Below are 16,466 nucleotides of genomic sequence, written 5' to 3' on the forward strand. Positions count from 1 at the left end.
TTTTTTTTTTCATTATATGCGCTAGTTGTAGAACATGTGTGTGCGCGCGCATGCGCACAGCTTACAGGGAATATTGTTCATGGACTAAGTAGATATTTCGTTCTGACAAACGAACAGAGAACTTTATTAGGATGAAGGTAGGACCCATGGAAGGGGAAAAAAATTCTTCAAGAACATAATACTAATGACCCACTTTCGGAGAAGAATAGGTGAAAATAAAAAGATCCGTATATTTTGATAACTATCTGTGATCCTCTTCAGCAGATGTGATCGAAATATACGGATCTTTTTACGTTCGCCTATTCTTCTCCGAAAGTGGGTCATTAGTGTTATTTTACCAATGTGGTACGACATTACTTTGTTGTGTCTTCAAGAATACGTTTCTTCCCGAGTCTGCCTCCAAACCTGATGAACCCTGTTCTCACTAGCGGTTTGAACCGCGGCGGTTTAGTTACAATGTAATGGAGGCGTTCACACACAAACCACGCAGTTTTTCCTTGACTATGCAGTACCGCCGCAGTTTCCGCGCGGTTCAAACCGCTAATGTGAACAGGTCCTAACCTTTGTCAAAACCACCCTGATCAAGTTCACCAAACTCCTGAAGGTAGGCAAGACCCTATCGACGGCGACGACGCCGATCTCCGAGGAACTTACTTTCTACCACCCAGTCTTTGTTGATCTTGTCCCTGGCGAGGGTGTGGTGGCACGGCTCGAGGTTGAACTCGGAATCATCGAAAGTGTTGAAGGCCTTCCCGTCATTGGAACACTCCGGCTTCGTCTGCGGCAAAGGTTCTTCAGTCGGAGGATCCTCGCCGATCTTCTCTGTGAGGAGTCGAAGAAGAAGAAGGATGAGGGGAAGTACTTAGAAGGTGAATTCAATGGGTAGACTCTACCCGGTAGAATGTCTTGCAAAAAAAAAAAAAAAAAAAAAAAAAAAGTATCGAGTGACTTTATACCTTAGAGCCCCGTATCACAAGAAAAGTCTTGAGTATTGGCTAGTCATTTTGTTAACCAACTAGTCAAAACAGGATACTCACTACATCCGAACTCTGGACATGGGTCTTCCGGATCTACTATGAAGTAATCGTAGCCGGGATCGCACACTGGAAGAGCGACCTGACGAAGGAAGAAAGGATTGAGGTCGAGGACAAGGTCAACTTAATATTGAGGCTCTCCCCTTTCACCTGACAGAAGCTTTATTATTATTTTTTTTTTTTTTTTTTTTAAGAAAATTTCATTCAACCTAGTGGACATACCCGTTGAAAAATAGCCCCACAAATCGACTGAGAAATATATACATCAACTGGTCAACTGAGAGACAAATACAAAAAAAAAGAAAAAAAATTCTCCCCATGACTTCGACCAGGACTTCGTCAGAGAAGGAACACGACCTACATGAGGACACTCAGACACCGTCGGCATGACTGTGGTCTCCATGACGGGCGTGGTGACTTTAATGCAAGTGTACTGCGGACATTCTTCTTCGTCCGTGGCCTTGATGTACATCGTTCGAAGACCCTCGGGGCACTCAACAGGCGGGCACGGCGTGCTGGTGGTGATGGGCACACAGTGGTACTGAAGACAAAAAAAAAGAATGTTGTTAAGCCAGTGAGTAGGTGATGTGGGGTACACTGCGGTAGCACACTATCTACTGTATTTACCTATCAGTCAATCAATCTATTCTTGCACATACGGACACACACACACACACACACACAAAGACAGGTTTTATAAAGGGTGGGTTGACATATATATACTAAGAGGGGATACACGTGTCAACACATATATGGCCCGAGTCAGGATAAAGTTATCAAATCAGTGGTTCCTAGAAAAGGGTTATTAATCACTCCAGTTGAGATTGATTTTCCATTCACCGCGATAACTGGGTAACTAATTGAAGTTCATAATTGATCTATTTCATACCAAAAATGTAACTAATATTTTCGACATTATGTTTCCAAGAAACGAGAAAAGGAAAATCAAAATTAATTCGAATTCATTGAACACTGACTTCTGAAGAGTATCAAAATATTGTGGCGTTATGAGGAATGGGTTTTGGACAATTTTGTGTAACGGACAGTAACCAAAAACCCAGAATAAAAAGATAAAATATGATCAAATAACTGCACCTTGGAGTATGTAAGAACTATTACCAAAAAGGGCTACAAAACTTGAATGCCAGGTACCTAGGAATTACTTATCAAAAAGGGCTACAAAACTTGAAGGGCACGTACCTAGGAATTACTCACACAAAAGGGCTACAAATTTTGAAGGGCAGGTACCTTGGAATTACTCAGCAAAAAAGGCTACAAATTTTGAAGGTTAGGTACCTAGGAATTATTTATCAAAAAGGGCTAGACAATTTGAAGGGCAGGTACATAGGAATTACTGAGCAAACAAGGGCTAGGAAACTTAAAGGCCAGGTACCTAGTAATTACTAATCAAAAAGGGGCCACGAAACTTGAAGGCCAGGTACCTAGGAACTACTGACCAAACAAGACCCACACGACATGAGACATCATCCACCCAAACTCACTTGCGGACACATCTTCATCAGATCGCTCTTGTCCTCGAAGACGACTTCGTACAGAGGAGGACAGATGGGCGGCGGGCACGGGGTGACAGGGGGCGCCAAGGTGATGCACTGGTAATGAGGGCAAAGGTCACCCTCGTCGTAGGACTCCTGAGAGAACTGGTCGTAGTAGTCATACGCGGGTTCTGTTTCGAAGACGCTGTATCCTTCAGGGCATTCTCTCGGGGGACAAGTGTAAGGCGTCAGGGTTGTCTTCGTTGGGGTGCACTCGTACGTAGGACACAACTCGCCCATCTGCCGGAGGGGGTCGAATTGTTATCGAGGACAATTCACCAACTCCTGAATCTCATGTAACGTTTCAAAGCTTATGTTCATGTGGTTTCACGTCATATATCGTCTCTTAGTGGTGGATATACTTTACAGTGCCCATGACACATTTAGATTTAAGAAAGAAATACTTAAAAACTGGTTTACTATTAGAGTGGTTAACAAATGGAATGGAATTAGTAACTATATAGTGAGCACCGAAACTAACGGTTGCTCTAAGAGGTTAGATAACTTTATGGATGGCGATGAGAGGTGGTCATGGACATGGAACTGCCAAGTGTAGACTTTATGGTCTCTTGCAACCTCCTTTATTCTTATGTTCTTATGTTCTTACATGACTTTACAATACCTAACCTCACTATGATTTATGTAAACAACCTCACCCTCGAGACGACCCTAGGTCACCCTCGAGACGACCCTAGGTCACCCTCGAGACGACCTTAGGTCACCCTCGAGACGACCCTAGGTCACCCTCGAGACGACCTTAGGTCACCCTCGAGACGACCCTAGGTCACCCTCGAGACGACCTTAGGTCACCCTCGAGACGACCTTAGGTCACCCTCGAGACGACCTTAGGTCACCCTCGAGACGACCCTAAGTCACCCTCGAACTCACCTTCTTGGGTACAAGGACGATGTCGTATGCCGGAGGGCAGATGGGCGGAGGGCAAGGCATGGCGGTGGTTAGCGTCGGGGGGGAACATTCATAGGTGGGGCACGGTTCCTTCTCCTCCTTGATCTTCATCTCCCAGTTGTCGGGGCAGCTTGGAGTCGGACAGAGGGAGACTGGAGGAGATGGAGGAGACAAGAAGTAAACACTTGAGGACTCAAAACAATTCCGACTGTCGTCCCAGGATTCGAACCGAGACTCGTGAAATCACGGAGCCATCGCTCTACCAACTGAGCTAATGGGCCTATAAAATTCTCCCACCTTGAAGTTAATCTACTCCCGAGGGACTAAGTCGACTGCTAACTGCCGTCGGAATTATCTAATCGGCATCACCGTCACTGGTGACCCTATTCACTTAAGGACTCGTTAACAGTAATAGTAAACAAAGCAATTGTTGTAAACAAATAGAAAACGGTATGAGGGTTGTAAACAATCGCTTCCATGAGAACAACAACAACCCCCGACAAAACAGAGGAGAAGAAAAAGAATGAAGAGGAAGAAGAGGAAGAAGAAGAAGAAGAAGAAGAAGAAAGAAGATGAAGAAGAAGAAGAAGAAGAAGAAGAAAAGAAGAAGTAGAAGTAGCAGTAGAAGAAGAAGAAGAAGAAGTAGAAGTAGCAGTAGAAGAAGAAGAAGAAGAAGAAGAAGATGAAGAAGGAAAAGAAGAAGAAGAAGAAGAAAAAGACGAAGAAGAAGAAGAAGAAGAAGAAGAAGAAGAAGAAGAAGAAGAAGAAGAAGAAGAAGAAGAAGAAGAAGAAGAAGAAGAAGAAGAAGAAGAAGAAGAAGAAGAAGAAGAAGAAGAAAGAAGACGACAAACCAGCACAGACAAAACCCAATAGGTTAGGGGTGTGGGGGGGGGGGTTATGTCCTGAGGGCTCTCATCCTAGGGGGACTTATTGTCACATGGGGCTTTAAAAGTCCTACAGGGAATTTGTCTGACGATTATTTTCCCCTACACTCCTGGACTCGTCCTTCCAGGAGAAGAGACCCCACGCTGACGAAGGAGAAGAGAGGACCCACCTGGAGTAGTAGATGGACATCCTACTTCGTCGTCAGGACATTCTTCGATGCCGTTACACCAAGAGGTCTCATTTAGGCAGTAGTTCGAAGTGGGGCACAGTTTCGTGCCCTCTGGGCAAGGCTTGCAGACGCATCCACAGCTTGGGAGTTGAATACTCTGTTCTTCCTGCAAAATACCAAGTGTGATTGTGTATACGTGCATACATACAAAGGATTACAAAGGCGGAGCATGCCGACAGGAGACCTTTTGATCCATATCTAGGTCGGATGCCAAAAAAAAAAAAAATCATATTAGTAATAAAATAATAAATAAAAACTATAATAATGTAAATAACAAATAGAATACATAAATAAATGCATAGGTATAGTTAAAATGATAAACAAACAGGTAAATAGTAAATAATAAATTAACATATAACTAATAATAAATTAAAATCAGACAGACAAATGATAAAACAAAAACAAATAATATAAGATAAATTATAATCATTACAGCATCTTACTTAAGTATTTATCTAAATGATTCTTAAAGCTTTGAACTGAACTACATTGTACTACCTGTGCAGGAAGTTTATTCCATTCATTAACTACACGGTTGGCAAAGTTGTTTCTACCTACTTCCAAATTGAATCTATTTCCGGACAGTTTGAGACCATTGTTTCTTGTCTGATTCTCATTCAATGTGAAAATTTTGTCACTTTTGATGTTGTCAATTCCCTTTAAAATCTTAAAGACCTGTATCAAGTCACCTCTGAGTCTACGCTTTTTTAGGGAAAACAGATTCACGTGTACATAAATATCTACAGTGCGTGTATACATACATGCATACATACGTCTACATAAATATCTATAATACATGTATACATACATACATGTACATGAATACAATACATCTATACATACGTGCATACATACGTGTACATAAATATCTACAGTGCGTGTATACATACATGCGTGTACATAAATATCTATAATACATGTATACATACATACATGTACATGAATATCTACAATACATGTATACATACGTGCATACATACGTGTACATAAATATCTACAGTACACGTATGCATACATGCATACATACGTGTACATAAATATCTACAATTATGCATACATACATACATACATGCATGTGCATGAATATCTACAATACATGTATATATACATGTGCATAAATATCTACAATACATGCATACATACATGTACATAAATATCTACAATACATGTATACATACATGTACATAAATATCTACAATACATGTATACATACATGTACATAAATATCTACATACATACATACATACATACATACATACATACATACATACATACATACATACATACATACATACATACATACATACATACATACATACATACATACATACATACATACATACATACATACATACATACATACATACAAGGCCTTCTTGTCCACTGACCTTCTCGACCTCAAGCTGATCACCCTCTGACCTGTCCTTGACCCAAGATGACCTGTCCTTGACATATACGTCATGATACGGTACTGTATGTGCTCACGATGCCTTAAGCCTGCCGATCTGATTGACCTCACATGAAGGGAGTCTGACCAAACTTTGACCCAACATGAAGGGAGTCTGACCTAACTTTGACCGACATGACCTGCCTCCCCACCTGTCAGATGACCCTCGTGATTCAGGCGTGAGTAATAACCCGTGTTCGAATCATCGAGGTGGACCTCGACAATGGGTGGTAGTGAGGTTTTATATGTAAGTAGTATGTATGTTTACTCCCTATAAGGTTTGCCTAGTGCCTTCTTCAGGCAACACACACCACACACACAGAGTCTGTTCCACACCTTGCTGCTACTTCCACACAATCTGTTCCTACAATTAGCCCTCTATGAATCCACCTTGACGTCCACCCTCCCCCCCCTTTTTTTGTAAGTCGCCCCCAGCTTCAAGGCTCTTATTAAATATTATATTTTTTTTTTTTTTTTTTTTTTTTTTTTTTTTTTTTTGAGAAGTCACCCTCAACTTCGAGGTCTCTTAAAGTTGAAGAACCTCTCTTTGGGACGAACTGTCTTACCTCTTCACAGGGCGGACATTTCATCTCCTCGCATTCCGAAGTTCCCTTGATCTTGCAGGTACACCGCTTGCAGTCCTTTGTCTCGTACAGAGACCCAATGTCATGCCTGGGGAGGAGACCCGTTGTCAGCTATGAGTGCCAAGGATCGTGGCACTCCACAGCCTCCGAGACTGATGGAGTGACACACGATAGATAAAAGGAAAAATGGCACCCAGTAACGATGCGACAATTGTGCCAATTGGAAATGAAATCTAGCCCTTTATAAGGATTACATACATACCGTACATATACCAAAGGCTTTTTCCCCCATATAAGGGAGGTAGCCAAAAAACAAAACCACTCCCACCCATTCCATCCCTCTTCCTCCACCTCTCATTCTTCCTCCTGCCCCTTCTTCTCTACCCTCCTCTTCGTCCTCGTCCTCCTCCTCTTCCTCCTTCACCTCTCATTCCTCCTCCTGCCCCTTCCTCTCTACCCTCCTCTTCGTCCTCGTCCTCCTCCTCTTCCTCCTTCACCTTCCATTCCTCCTCCTGCCCCTTCCTCTCTACCCTCCTCTTCGTCCTCGTCCTCCTCCTCTTCCTCCTTCACCTCTCATTCCTCCTCCTGCCCCTTCCTCTCTACCCTCCCGTCCTCCTCGTCCTCGTTCCTCGTTCCTCGTAATACTTACGCGATGCCGTCCTCGAAGCAGGGGCAGAGGACGGAGAAGACGCAATCGGTGCCGTTGAAGGCCTCACCGCTCCTGCAGGGGTAACACTTGTCGTAGAACTCGGCCGGGAGTTCGGGACACGGAGTACAATAGGGCGGCGGCGGGGGCGTTGTTGTCGTCGGCTGGGGCGTCGTCGTTGTCACTTCGGCTGTGGAGAAGGAGATCGGGGGAGAGTTTGAGTTCGAGGAAAGATATAGTCGAAATAAGAAAAAAAAAAAAAAAAGCGAGAGCAAAAATAAAACAGAATTATATTGAAACTAGAGCAAACTAGATCAATTAAAAAAAATAAACGAACTGAAATATAGAAGAAGGATATAAAAAGATTAAAGAGGAAAAGAGTATAACTCAATTCAAACAAAACAGAATTAGATTGAAATTAGACCAAACTAGATCTAACTAAAACTAAAAAAAAAAATACCAGATTGAAATATAGAATTAGATTATAAAAAGATGAAAGAAGAAAAGAGTATAACTCAAGTCAAATAAAACAAAATTAGATTGAAGCTAGACCAAAACTAGATCAAATTAAAAATAAAACAAAACGAACTGAAATATAGAATTAAAATATAAAAAAAGATAAAAAAAAGAAAAGACTATAACTCAAGTCAAACAAAACAGAATTAGATCAAAACTAGAGACCAAAGTATATCAAACTAAATCAAAACGAAACGAAATACAAATATTACAATAAAGTGAAAGAAAAGAAAAAACAACTCACGGTAGGGATGGAAACACCCGAGAACCTCGACTCTCATGGCGATGTTGTTGTTCCAAGTCTTCGGTCGAATCTCCAGGAACCTTGCCTGGATGAGCCGGTCGAAGGGGTTCTCCACAGGCGTGTTGCTGTCGAAGTTGGCTGAGAATTCCTGAAGGTAATCGTTTCATTAATCAATTAATCAATTCTTGAATTAATTGTATACAAGTAAATAGACAAATGCTGTTCTCCACGGGCGTGTTGCTGTCAAAGTTGGCCGAGAACTCCTGAAGGTAATCGTTTCATTAATCAATTAATCAATTCTTGAATTAATTGTAAACAAGTAAATAGACAAATGCTGATCTCCACAGGCGTGTTGCTGTCGAAGTTGGCAGAGAATTCCTGAAGGTAATCGTTTCATTAATCAATTAATCAATTCTTTAATTAATTGTATACAAATAAATAGACAAATGCTGATCTCCACAGGCGTTTTGCTGTCGAAGTTGGACGAGAATTCCTGAAGCTAATCGTTCCATTAATCAATGAATTAATTCTTGAATTAATTATGTACAAGTAAATAGACAAATACTAATTCAATCACAAGTCAATCAATTGATTAATCAATTAATTAGTTATTGAATTAATTGTATACAAGTATATAGACAAATACAGATTCTTTCATAAGTCAATCGATTGATTAATCAATTCATTTATTCTTGAATTCATTGTATAATTCAATCATTTCATTAATCAATGAATTAATTCTTGAATTAATTGTATACAAGTAAATAGACAAATACAAGTCAATCAACTGATTAATCAATTAATTAATTCTTGAATTAATTGTAAACAAGTAAACAGACAAATATTGATTCGATCACAAGTCAATCAATTGATTAATCAATTAATTACTTATGATTAATTGTATACAAGTAAATAGCTATTACAAACGCTGATTCATTCCTGAAGATAATCTTTTTATTAATCAATGAATTAATTATTGAATTAATTGTCTAGATTAGGTTAGATTATGTCAAGTTAGGTTAGATTATGTTAAGTTCGCGTAACTTAGATTATTTCTATTTAGGCTTGTTTAGATTTGTTTAGAGGTGTTTAAGTTAGTTTCGCTTAGCTTAGCTTAGCCTAGCTTAACTTAGATTAGCCTTGCTTAGCTTAACCTAGCTTAGCCTATCTTAGCTTAGCCTAGCTTAGTTCAGCCTAGCTTAGCTTAGCCTAGCTTAGCCTAGCTTAGCCTATCCTTAGCTAAACCTATCTTAGCTTAGCCTAGCTCAGTTCAGCCTAGCTTAGCTTAGCCTAGCTCAGCCTAGCTTAGCCTAGCTCAGCCTAGCTTAGCCTAGCTCAGCCTAGCTTAGCCTAGCTCAGCCTAGCTTAGCCTAGCTTAGCTTAGCCTAGCCTAGCTTAGCCTAGCTTAGCCTAGCTTAGCCTAGCTTAGCTTAGCCTAGCCTAGCTTAGCCTAGCTTAGCCTAGCTTAGCTCAGCCTAGCTTAGCCTAGCTTAGCTTAGCCTAGCTTAGCCTAGTTTAACTTAGCTTAGCCTAGCTTAGCCTAGCTTAGCCTAGCCTAGCTTACCCTAGCCTAGCTTAGCCTAGCTTAGCCTAGCCTAGCTTACCCTAGCCTAGCTTAGCCTAGCTTAGCCTAGCTTAGCTCAGCTTAGCTTAGTTTGGTTTGGTTTAGCTTAGCTTAGCCTAGCTTAGCTTAGCTTAGCCTAGCTTAGCCTAGCTCAGCCCAGCCTAGCTTAGCCTAGCTTAGGTCAGCTTAGCTTAGTTTAACTTAGCTTAGCTTAGCCTAGCTTAGCCTAACTTAGCTTAGCCTAGCGTAGCCTAGCCTAGCCTAGTTTAGCCTAGCCTAGCCTAGTTTAGCCTAACCTAGCTTAGCCTAGCTTAGCTTAGCCTAGCTTAGTTTAGCTTAGCTTAGTAGATGTTTTGGGGATAACTCGCAATAAGCTATAAGTAATCAGCTGTGATGAATCAGCTGTGAGCAAACAGCTGTGAGGAATCAGCTGTAGAGGAATCAGCTGTGAGGAATCAGCTGTGAGGAATCAGCTGTTGAGGAATCAGCTGTGACAAAGAAGTCCTCGACCCGAGAGGCAATGATCTCGTCCTACCTTGGGATTCCCGTTCTCGTCCACGACCGGGTTCCAGTTCTCGCCGTCAGGGGAGTAGTTGACGACGAAGCTCTCGACCCAGTCCTCGTTGTCCTCGCGGCCCTGGGTGATCACTCCCGAGATCTTGCTCGGCTCTACGAAGTCGAACTGGAACAGAGGGTACGACTTCGATGAGTCTTAGTTCGATAGAGGAAGGGTCGGGGGGTCCGGGGGGGAAATGCTACTGAAGGAGGAGGAGGAGGAGGAGGAGGAGGATAAAGAGGAGGGGAAGGAGAAGGTGGAAGAGAAGGTGGAAGACGAGAAGGAAGAGGAGGACCAGGAGGAGGAGGTGGAGGAGAAAGAGGAGGGGAAGGAGAAGGTGGAAGAGGAGGTGGAAGACGAGAAGGAAGAGGAGGACCAGGAGGAGGAGGTGGAGGAGAAAGAGGAGGGGAAGGAGAAGGTGGAAGAGGATGTGGAAGACGAGAAGGAGGAGGGGGACGAGAAGGAGGAGGAGGACGAGGAGGAGGAGGAGAAAGAGGAATGGAAGGAGAAGATGGAAAACGTAAAGGAGGAAGAGGGGGAGGGGGAAATGAAGGAGGAGGAGAAGAAAGAGGGAGGGAAGGAAGGAGGAGGAGGAGGAGGAGGAGGAGGAGGAGGAGGAGGAGGAGGAGGAGGAGGAGGAGTACGAGAAATAGGAGTAGGAATAGGAGGAGGAGGAATAGAAGGAGGAAGAGGAATAGGAGGAGGAGGAGGAGGAGGAGGAGTAGGAGAAATAGGAGTAGGAATTGGAGGAGGAGGAATAGAAGGAGGAAGAGGAGGAGGAGGAGGAGGAGGAGGAGTAGGAGGAGGAGGAGAGGACCAGGTGAAGCTGTTTGGTCCCTTACCCTGACATATTCGTCGGGGGATTCCTTGGCCACCCAGGCTCCTGCGGTCTCGTAGGGTCTTCCGGGGTCGTTGAGACGGATGTTCTCCTTCCCGAAGAAGCTGTCGAAGTCCCGAAGAACGGAGGAGACGAAGATCTGGTTGTCGGAGAGTGCCCCGTTCTCCAGACCCATCATTTCCAGACACTCGGGTTTCTCTGGAAGAGGAAGAAGAGGGTAAGGCTTCTGCAGGTTAATATTAAATATATATATATATATATATATATATATATATATATATATATATATATATATATATATATTTATATATATGGAAATAAACTCATCTGCTGGGATTCGAACCCTTGCCTAGGCGGCTTGCGTCTTATAAGGCAAAGACCTTACCAATCACGCTATCTCGACCGTATATATAGAATACATATAAAATAATATTGATAAAGATAAAGCTTATTCAGGTAAAGAAAATTATATATATGAATATAAAATATATATATATATACGGAGCCGGTCACACACAACCGCGGAGAGCTTCCTTGACTATGCAGTATTCCCGCCGTTTCCGCGCGGTTCGAACCACTAGTGTGAACAGGGCCTGCGGGAAACCCCTCCTCTCCCCCCCCCCTCCCGTCTCTGTATCCGTTTCTGCGCGGTTCGAACCGCTAGTATGAACAGGCCTGCAGGAAACGCCTCCTAACCTCTTCCCCACCCCCCGTCTTTGTAGCCGTTTCCGCGCGGTTCGGAACCGCTAGTGTGAACAGGACCTGCGGGAAACGCCTCCTCCCCCGTCTTTGTAGCGCGGAGGAACCCGAAGAGCGGAGGACCTACTTGTAGGAGGCGGCGGCGTTGTGGTGAAGGGAAGTTCGCAGCCGATGACTTCGAGGGTCATGGCGATGCTCACTCGCCAGGTCTTGGGCAGGACTCGAACGTAGCGGGCCTCCACCGGTTCAGGGAACATTCCCTTCAGAGGCTCCGATTCGCTGGTCGGGCCACGGAAGATCTGGAGGACGAGGGAGACAAAAGGAAGAGTAAAGGAGGAGAAGTTCGGGGGTACAGGGTCATTGGTTAGAGAGACCGGGTCTTAAAAAAAAAAAAAAAAAAAAAAAAAAAAGAGAGAGAGAGGGAAGAGAGAATAAAAAGAGAGAAAATAAAGAGAGAGAATAAAAAGAGAGAGGGAGAATAAAAAAAGAGAAAATAAAGAGAGAGAAGGAATAACAAAGAGAGAGAAAATGAAAAGAGAGAGAGAGAGAAAATAAAGAGAGAGAGAATAAAAGAGAGATAAAATAAAAAGAGAGAATAAAAAAGAGAGAGAGAAAATAAAAAGAGCGAGAGAAAACAAAAATTAAAAACTAAACAATTGAAAGGGAAAAAGAAAATGGAAAAGAAGAAGAAGAAGAAGAAGAAGAAGAAGAAGAAGAAGAAGAAGAAGAAGAAGAAGAAGAAGAAGAAGAAGAAGAAGAAGAAGAAGAAGAAGAAGAAGAAGAAGAAGAAGAAGAAGAAAAAGACTGTCGAGCCAAGGAAGGCGTCACCCTCGAAGGCGTCTTGAAACTACTCGAAGAGGTCGCGACCCTCACCTTGGCACGGCTGATGAAGGCGCCAGGGTGGTCCACGATGGGGCTCCAAGTCTGACGATCCTCGGAGACTTGGACCAAGTACGACGTCACTCGTCCTCCAGTCAAGGGTGACCCTCCGACTAATACTCCGTAGACCGGGGTGATGTTTCCAAGGTCAACCTCGAGGAATTGGTCCTTGTTGTTCTCTCCCGCAGTCCAAGTGGGACCTGGAGGTGGGACTTGATTTAGCACTTGCATGCTGGGGTGGGTTTGTTTGTTTGTTTGTCTTATTCGTCAATCTTTATTGTTTTTTTGTTTTTTTTGCGTTGTATTTGTCTTTTTATTTATCTATCTGTCATTATCATCACCATCAACATCATCATCATCATCACTATCATCATCATCATCATCATCATCATCATCATCATCAACACCACCATCATTATCATCGCCATCATCATAATCATCACCATCATCATCATCATCGCCATCATCATAATCATAATCTTCATCATCACCATTACCGTCATCATCACCATCATCATCATCATCACTGCCAGCATCATCACCATCATCCTCACCATAATTTTATTTTATTTATTAATTTTATTTATTTATTAATTTTATTTATTTACTTATCTATTTATTCATTATTATTATTATTATTATTATTATTATTATTATTATTATTATTATTATTATTATTATTATTATTATTATTATCATTATTATTATTATTATTATTATTATTATTATATATTTTTTTTTTTTTTTTTTTTTTTTTTTTTTTTTTTTTCTAAATGGGGTCTCGACCGTCGAGGACGATGTCCTTTCCTTACCGAGTTCGGGAACGAGACGAGCGTTTTGCGGCCCGAAGGCCGAGGTCAAGGAGGAGGTCGCTGAGAAGGCAGAGTCCGGCTGATCCTTCATCAAGTAGATGTAGCTGAAGAAGGAGGAAAACAAATTAAACCATCAACTTGGTCTCACTCTATCCATCCATCCATCTATTTGTCTAATCATCCAACACTTCTATCTCTCCATCTATCTATCCATCCATCCATCCATCTGTCTAATTACCCATTCTTCTATCTATCCATCCATCCATCTAACTATCCATCCTTCTATTCCATCCATTTATCTGTTTATCTACTTATCTAGTTATCAATCTATCGTACTATATATCCATCCACCCATCCATCTATCTATCTATCTATCTATCCTTCTATGTATCCATCCATTTATTTGTTTATCTACCTATCTATCTATCGATCCATCGTACTATATATCCATCCATCCATCCATCCATCTATCTATCTATCCATTCTCCTATGTATCCATCCATTTATCTGCTTATATACCTATCTATCTGTCGATCCATCGCACTATATATCCATCCATCCATCCATTCATCTATCTCTCTATCTATCTATCCATCAATCTATCCATCCGTCAAATTACCTATACATTTGCCTACCTACCTATCTATCCATCCATCCATCATGTTACCTATCCATCTAGATGAGGAAGACGAAGAAAGAGGATGAGGAAGGTAAGAGGAAGGCAGTGGGTGAGGACCCTACACAAGGAGACGCTGAGTAGTTACGGCCGAAGCCGCCACCGGTTATATCCTTTAGGGACTGTTGGGGCATGTTAACAGTCCCTGCCGGGAATAGGTGAGGAGCGCGGGACTCGAACCCACGACTAAGCGAATGCGAGACCAGCATGCAAGGTTCCGGTGACGTCACGTGGAGGAAATGGGAAAAGGAGGAAGGAAGAGGGAGAGGAGCTTCTGTTAAGTACTTACTCTTCTTCGTCGCAAACGTCTGGAAGAGTGAAGGGCGTTGGTACGAGGATCGTCGTCGTTGTCGTCTCTGGAAGTCCCGAAGAAGGCGATGACGGAGGGGAGATCGAAGAAATATATAAATATACACGCGCAAAGTAGACCACTTGGAAAAAGAAACTAACGAAGCAGAGCGCTTTCGTATATTACATCTAGACCACTTGGAAAAAGAAACTAACGAAGCAGAGCGCTTTCGTATATTACATCTAGACCACTTGGAAAAAGAAACTAATGAAGTAGAGCGCTTTCGTATATTACATCTAGACCACTTGGAAAAAGAAACTAACGAAGCGGAGCGCTTTCGTATATTACATCTAGACCACTTGGAAAAAGAAACTAACGAAGCGGAGCGCTTTCGTATATTACATCTAGACCACTTGGAAAAAGAAACTAACGAAGCAGAGCGCTTTCGTATATTACATCTAGACCACTTGGAAAAAGAAACTAACGAAGCAGAGCGCTTTCGTATATTACATCTAGACCACTTGGAAAAAGAAACTAACGAAGCAGAGCGCTTTCGTATATTACATCTAGACCACTTGGAAAAAGAAACTAACGAAGCGGAGCGCTTTCGTATATTACATCTAGACCACTTGGAAAAAGAAACTAACGAAGCAGAGCGCTTTCGTATATTACGTCCAGTGTAAAAAGTAATTTTTGCACTGAAGCTGTAATATACGAAAGCTCTCTGTTTCGTTAGTGTCTTTTTCCAAGTGGTCTACGTTGCATAAGTGATCACGCGTACCCGTGTTCTTATTAGCAAATATACATAGTGCAACAAAAATCACATAGACGCGTGATTCCAGATATCCAGAAAACCCACAAAGGGGAATACTATATTACAGACCGAGGTCTTTTCTCTGTTCAGACATTTTCGAGGTGACTTTGAAGAGGCCTGAATAGACGAAAGCGCTCGGTCTGTAACCTATTACATCATATCCCTTTGAGGAAGAGGGGTTGGGTGGATATGTGCGAAAGAGTAGGGGAGTGGGCGGGGGGGGGGGCAGATGTCTCAAAATCCAATATTTCGGGGGGGAAAAAATAAAGTCATAACTTGATCGGAAACCATCTGATTTGGGGAATGGGCGAAGCAAATGTTTTTGGATATTTCCAAAAGAAGAAAAGAAAAATTAAAAAAAAAATCAGAATCATTTCATAGCAACAGTTCCAGCCGCTTAGGTGGCTCGTGTCGTGACCAAAAGACAAAGAGAAACCAACTCACCACAGGTACAGTAGTACCGGATCTTGTAGTCGAAGCAGAAGCCTCTGTCTTGGATGTCGTTCTTGCAGTGGAGACCGTGCTTCACGTTACAGGTGACGTCTTTGTCGAGGAGCTGGTCTGAGTCCAAGGAAGCGTCTCGACATTCGATCTCTTCCAATTGTCCCTGTGGAGGAAGACATCCATAAGAACATAAGCCTGAGGGAGACTGCAAGAGACCATATGACCTACACTATGAACTTTCATGTTCATTACCACCCACCAACCTCATCCATTACCACCTAGCATCCCACGTATACATGTACATACATCTGAAGTGAAACGGTAATAACAGCGAGAATCATACAAATAAGTTCCCACAGTCGCCCCCGGGAATCGAACCGAGACTTAGCTTGATGCCAAGCTATGGTTCAATTGGTAATGTCTCAGTTCGATTCCCGAGGCGCCTGTCGGGAATTATTTGTATGTATATACATATATGGCTACCCCCGTGTAGGGGGAAAAGAATTTGGTATATGTATGTATGTATATATATATACGTACTAGGAGAAACGTAAACACCAGACTCAATGAGGGAGGATTATTGTAACGTTTCGGTCCTAGGACGGATAGTCTTCAGGAGTATCATCGAATACAGTCATCACAAGTTCTTTATACCGCCTTTTTTTGTGTTTGTGTGTTTACCCAGCTGTATTTACCTAGTCGTATTATACGGGAAGGGAGCTATGCTCGTAGTGACCCGTCTTTGTATCTTTCAGCATCAGGTTTGTTCTTAAATTCTTGTATAGATTTTGCACACACTGTTGCCTCATCCAACTTGTTCCAGATATCTACCACATGTATGCATGAATGTA

At 42.3% G+C, this 16,466-nt stretch overlaps 1 protein-coding gene across 2 annotated transcripts in view; it reads right to left on the reverse strand.

Moving 5' to 3' along the window:
* LOC143039539 (uncharacterized) overlaps nucleotides 1-16,466 on the reverse strand; it is a 213,002-nt gene that overhangs the window by 24,888 nt on the left and 171,648 nt on the right. For both annotated transcript variants that reach the window (XM_076209707.1, XM_076209706.1), the window contains exons 64-79: nucleotides 15,616-15,778; nucleotides 14,358-14,424; nucleotides 13,393-13,496; nucleotides 12,575-12,780; nucleotides 11,829-12,000; nucleotides 11,007-11,200; nucleotides 10,144-10,290; nucleotides 8,045-8,192; nucleotides 7,288-7,474; nucleotides 6,621-6,726; nucleotides 4,548-4,713; nucleotides 3,476-3,645; nucleotides 2,537-2,827; nucleotides 1,396-1,575; nucleotides 1,038-1,116; nucleotides 655-822 (exon numbers count right to left, since the gene is read on the reverse strand). In XM_076209707.1, coding sequence (XP_076065822.1) covers nucleotides 655-822; nucleotides 1,038-1,116; nucleotides 1,396-1,575; nucleotides 2,537-2,827; nucleotides 3,476-3,645; nucleotides 4,548-4,713; nucleotides 6,621-6,726; nucleotides 7,288-7,474; nucleotides 8,045-8,192; nucleotides 10,144-10,290; nucleotides 11,007-11,200; nucleotides 11,829-12,000; nucleotides 12,575-12,780; nucleotides 13,393-13,496; nucleotides 14,358-14,424; nucleotides 15,616-15,778 — 2,548 coding nt within the window. The remainder of the gene's footprint in view (nucleotides 1-654; nucleotides 823-1,037; nucleotides 1,117-1,395; nucleotides 1,576-2,536; nucleotides 2,828-3,475; nucleotides 3,646-4,547; nucleotides 4,714-6,620; nucleotides 6,727-7,287; nucleotides 7,475-8,044; nucleotides 8,193-10,143; nucleotides 10,291-11,006; nucleotides 11,201-11,828; nucleotides 12,001-12,574; nucleotides 12,781-13,392; nucleotides 13,497-14,357; nucleotides 14,425-15,615; nucleotides 15,779-16,466) is intronic.

This window comes from Oratosquilla oratoria, chromosome 26 (assembly GCF_046742065.1).
Source record: "Oratosquilla oratoria isolate Oo_2021 chromosome 26, ASM4674206v1, whole genome shotgun sequence".
NCBI classification, from domain to species: domain Eukaryota; kingdom Metazoa; phylum Arthropoda; class Malacostraca; order Stomatopoda; family Squillidae; genus Oratosquilla; species Oratosquilla oratoria.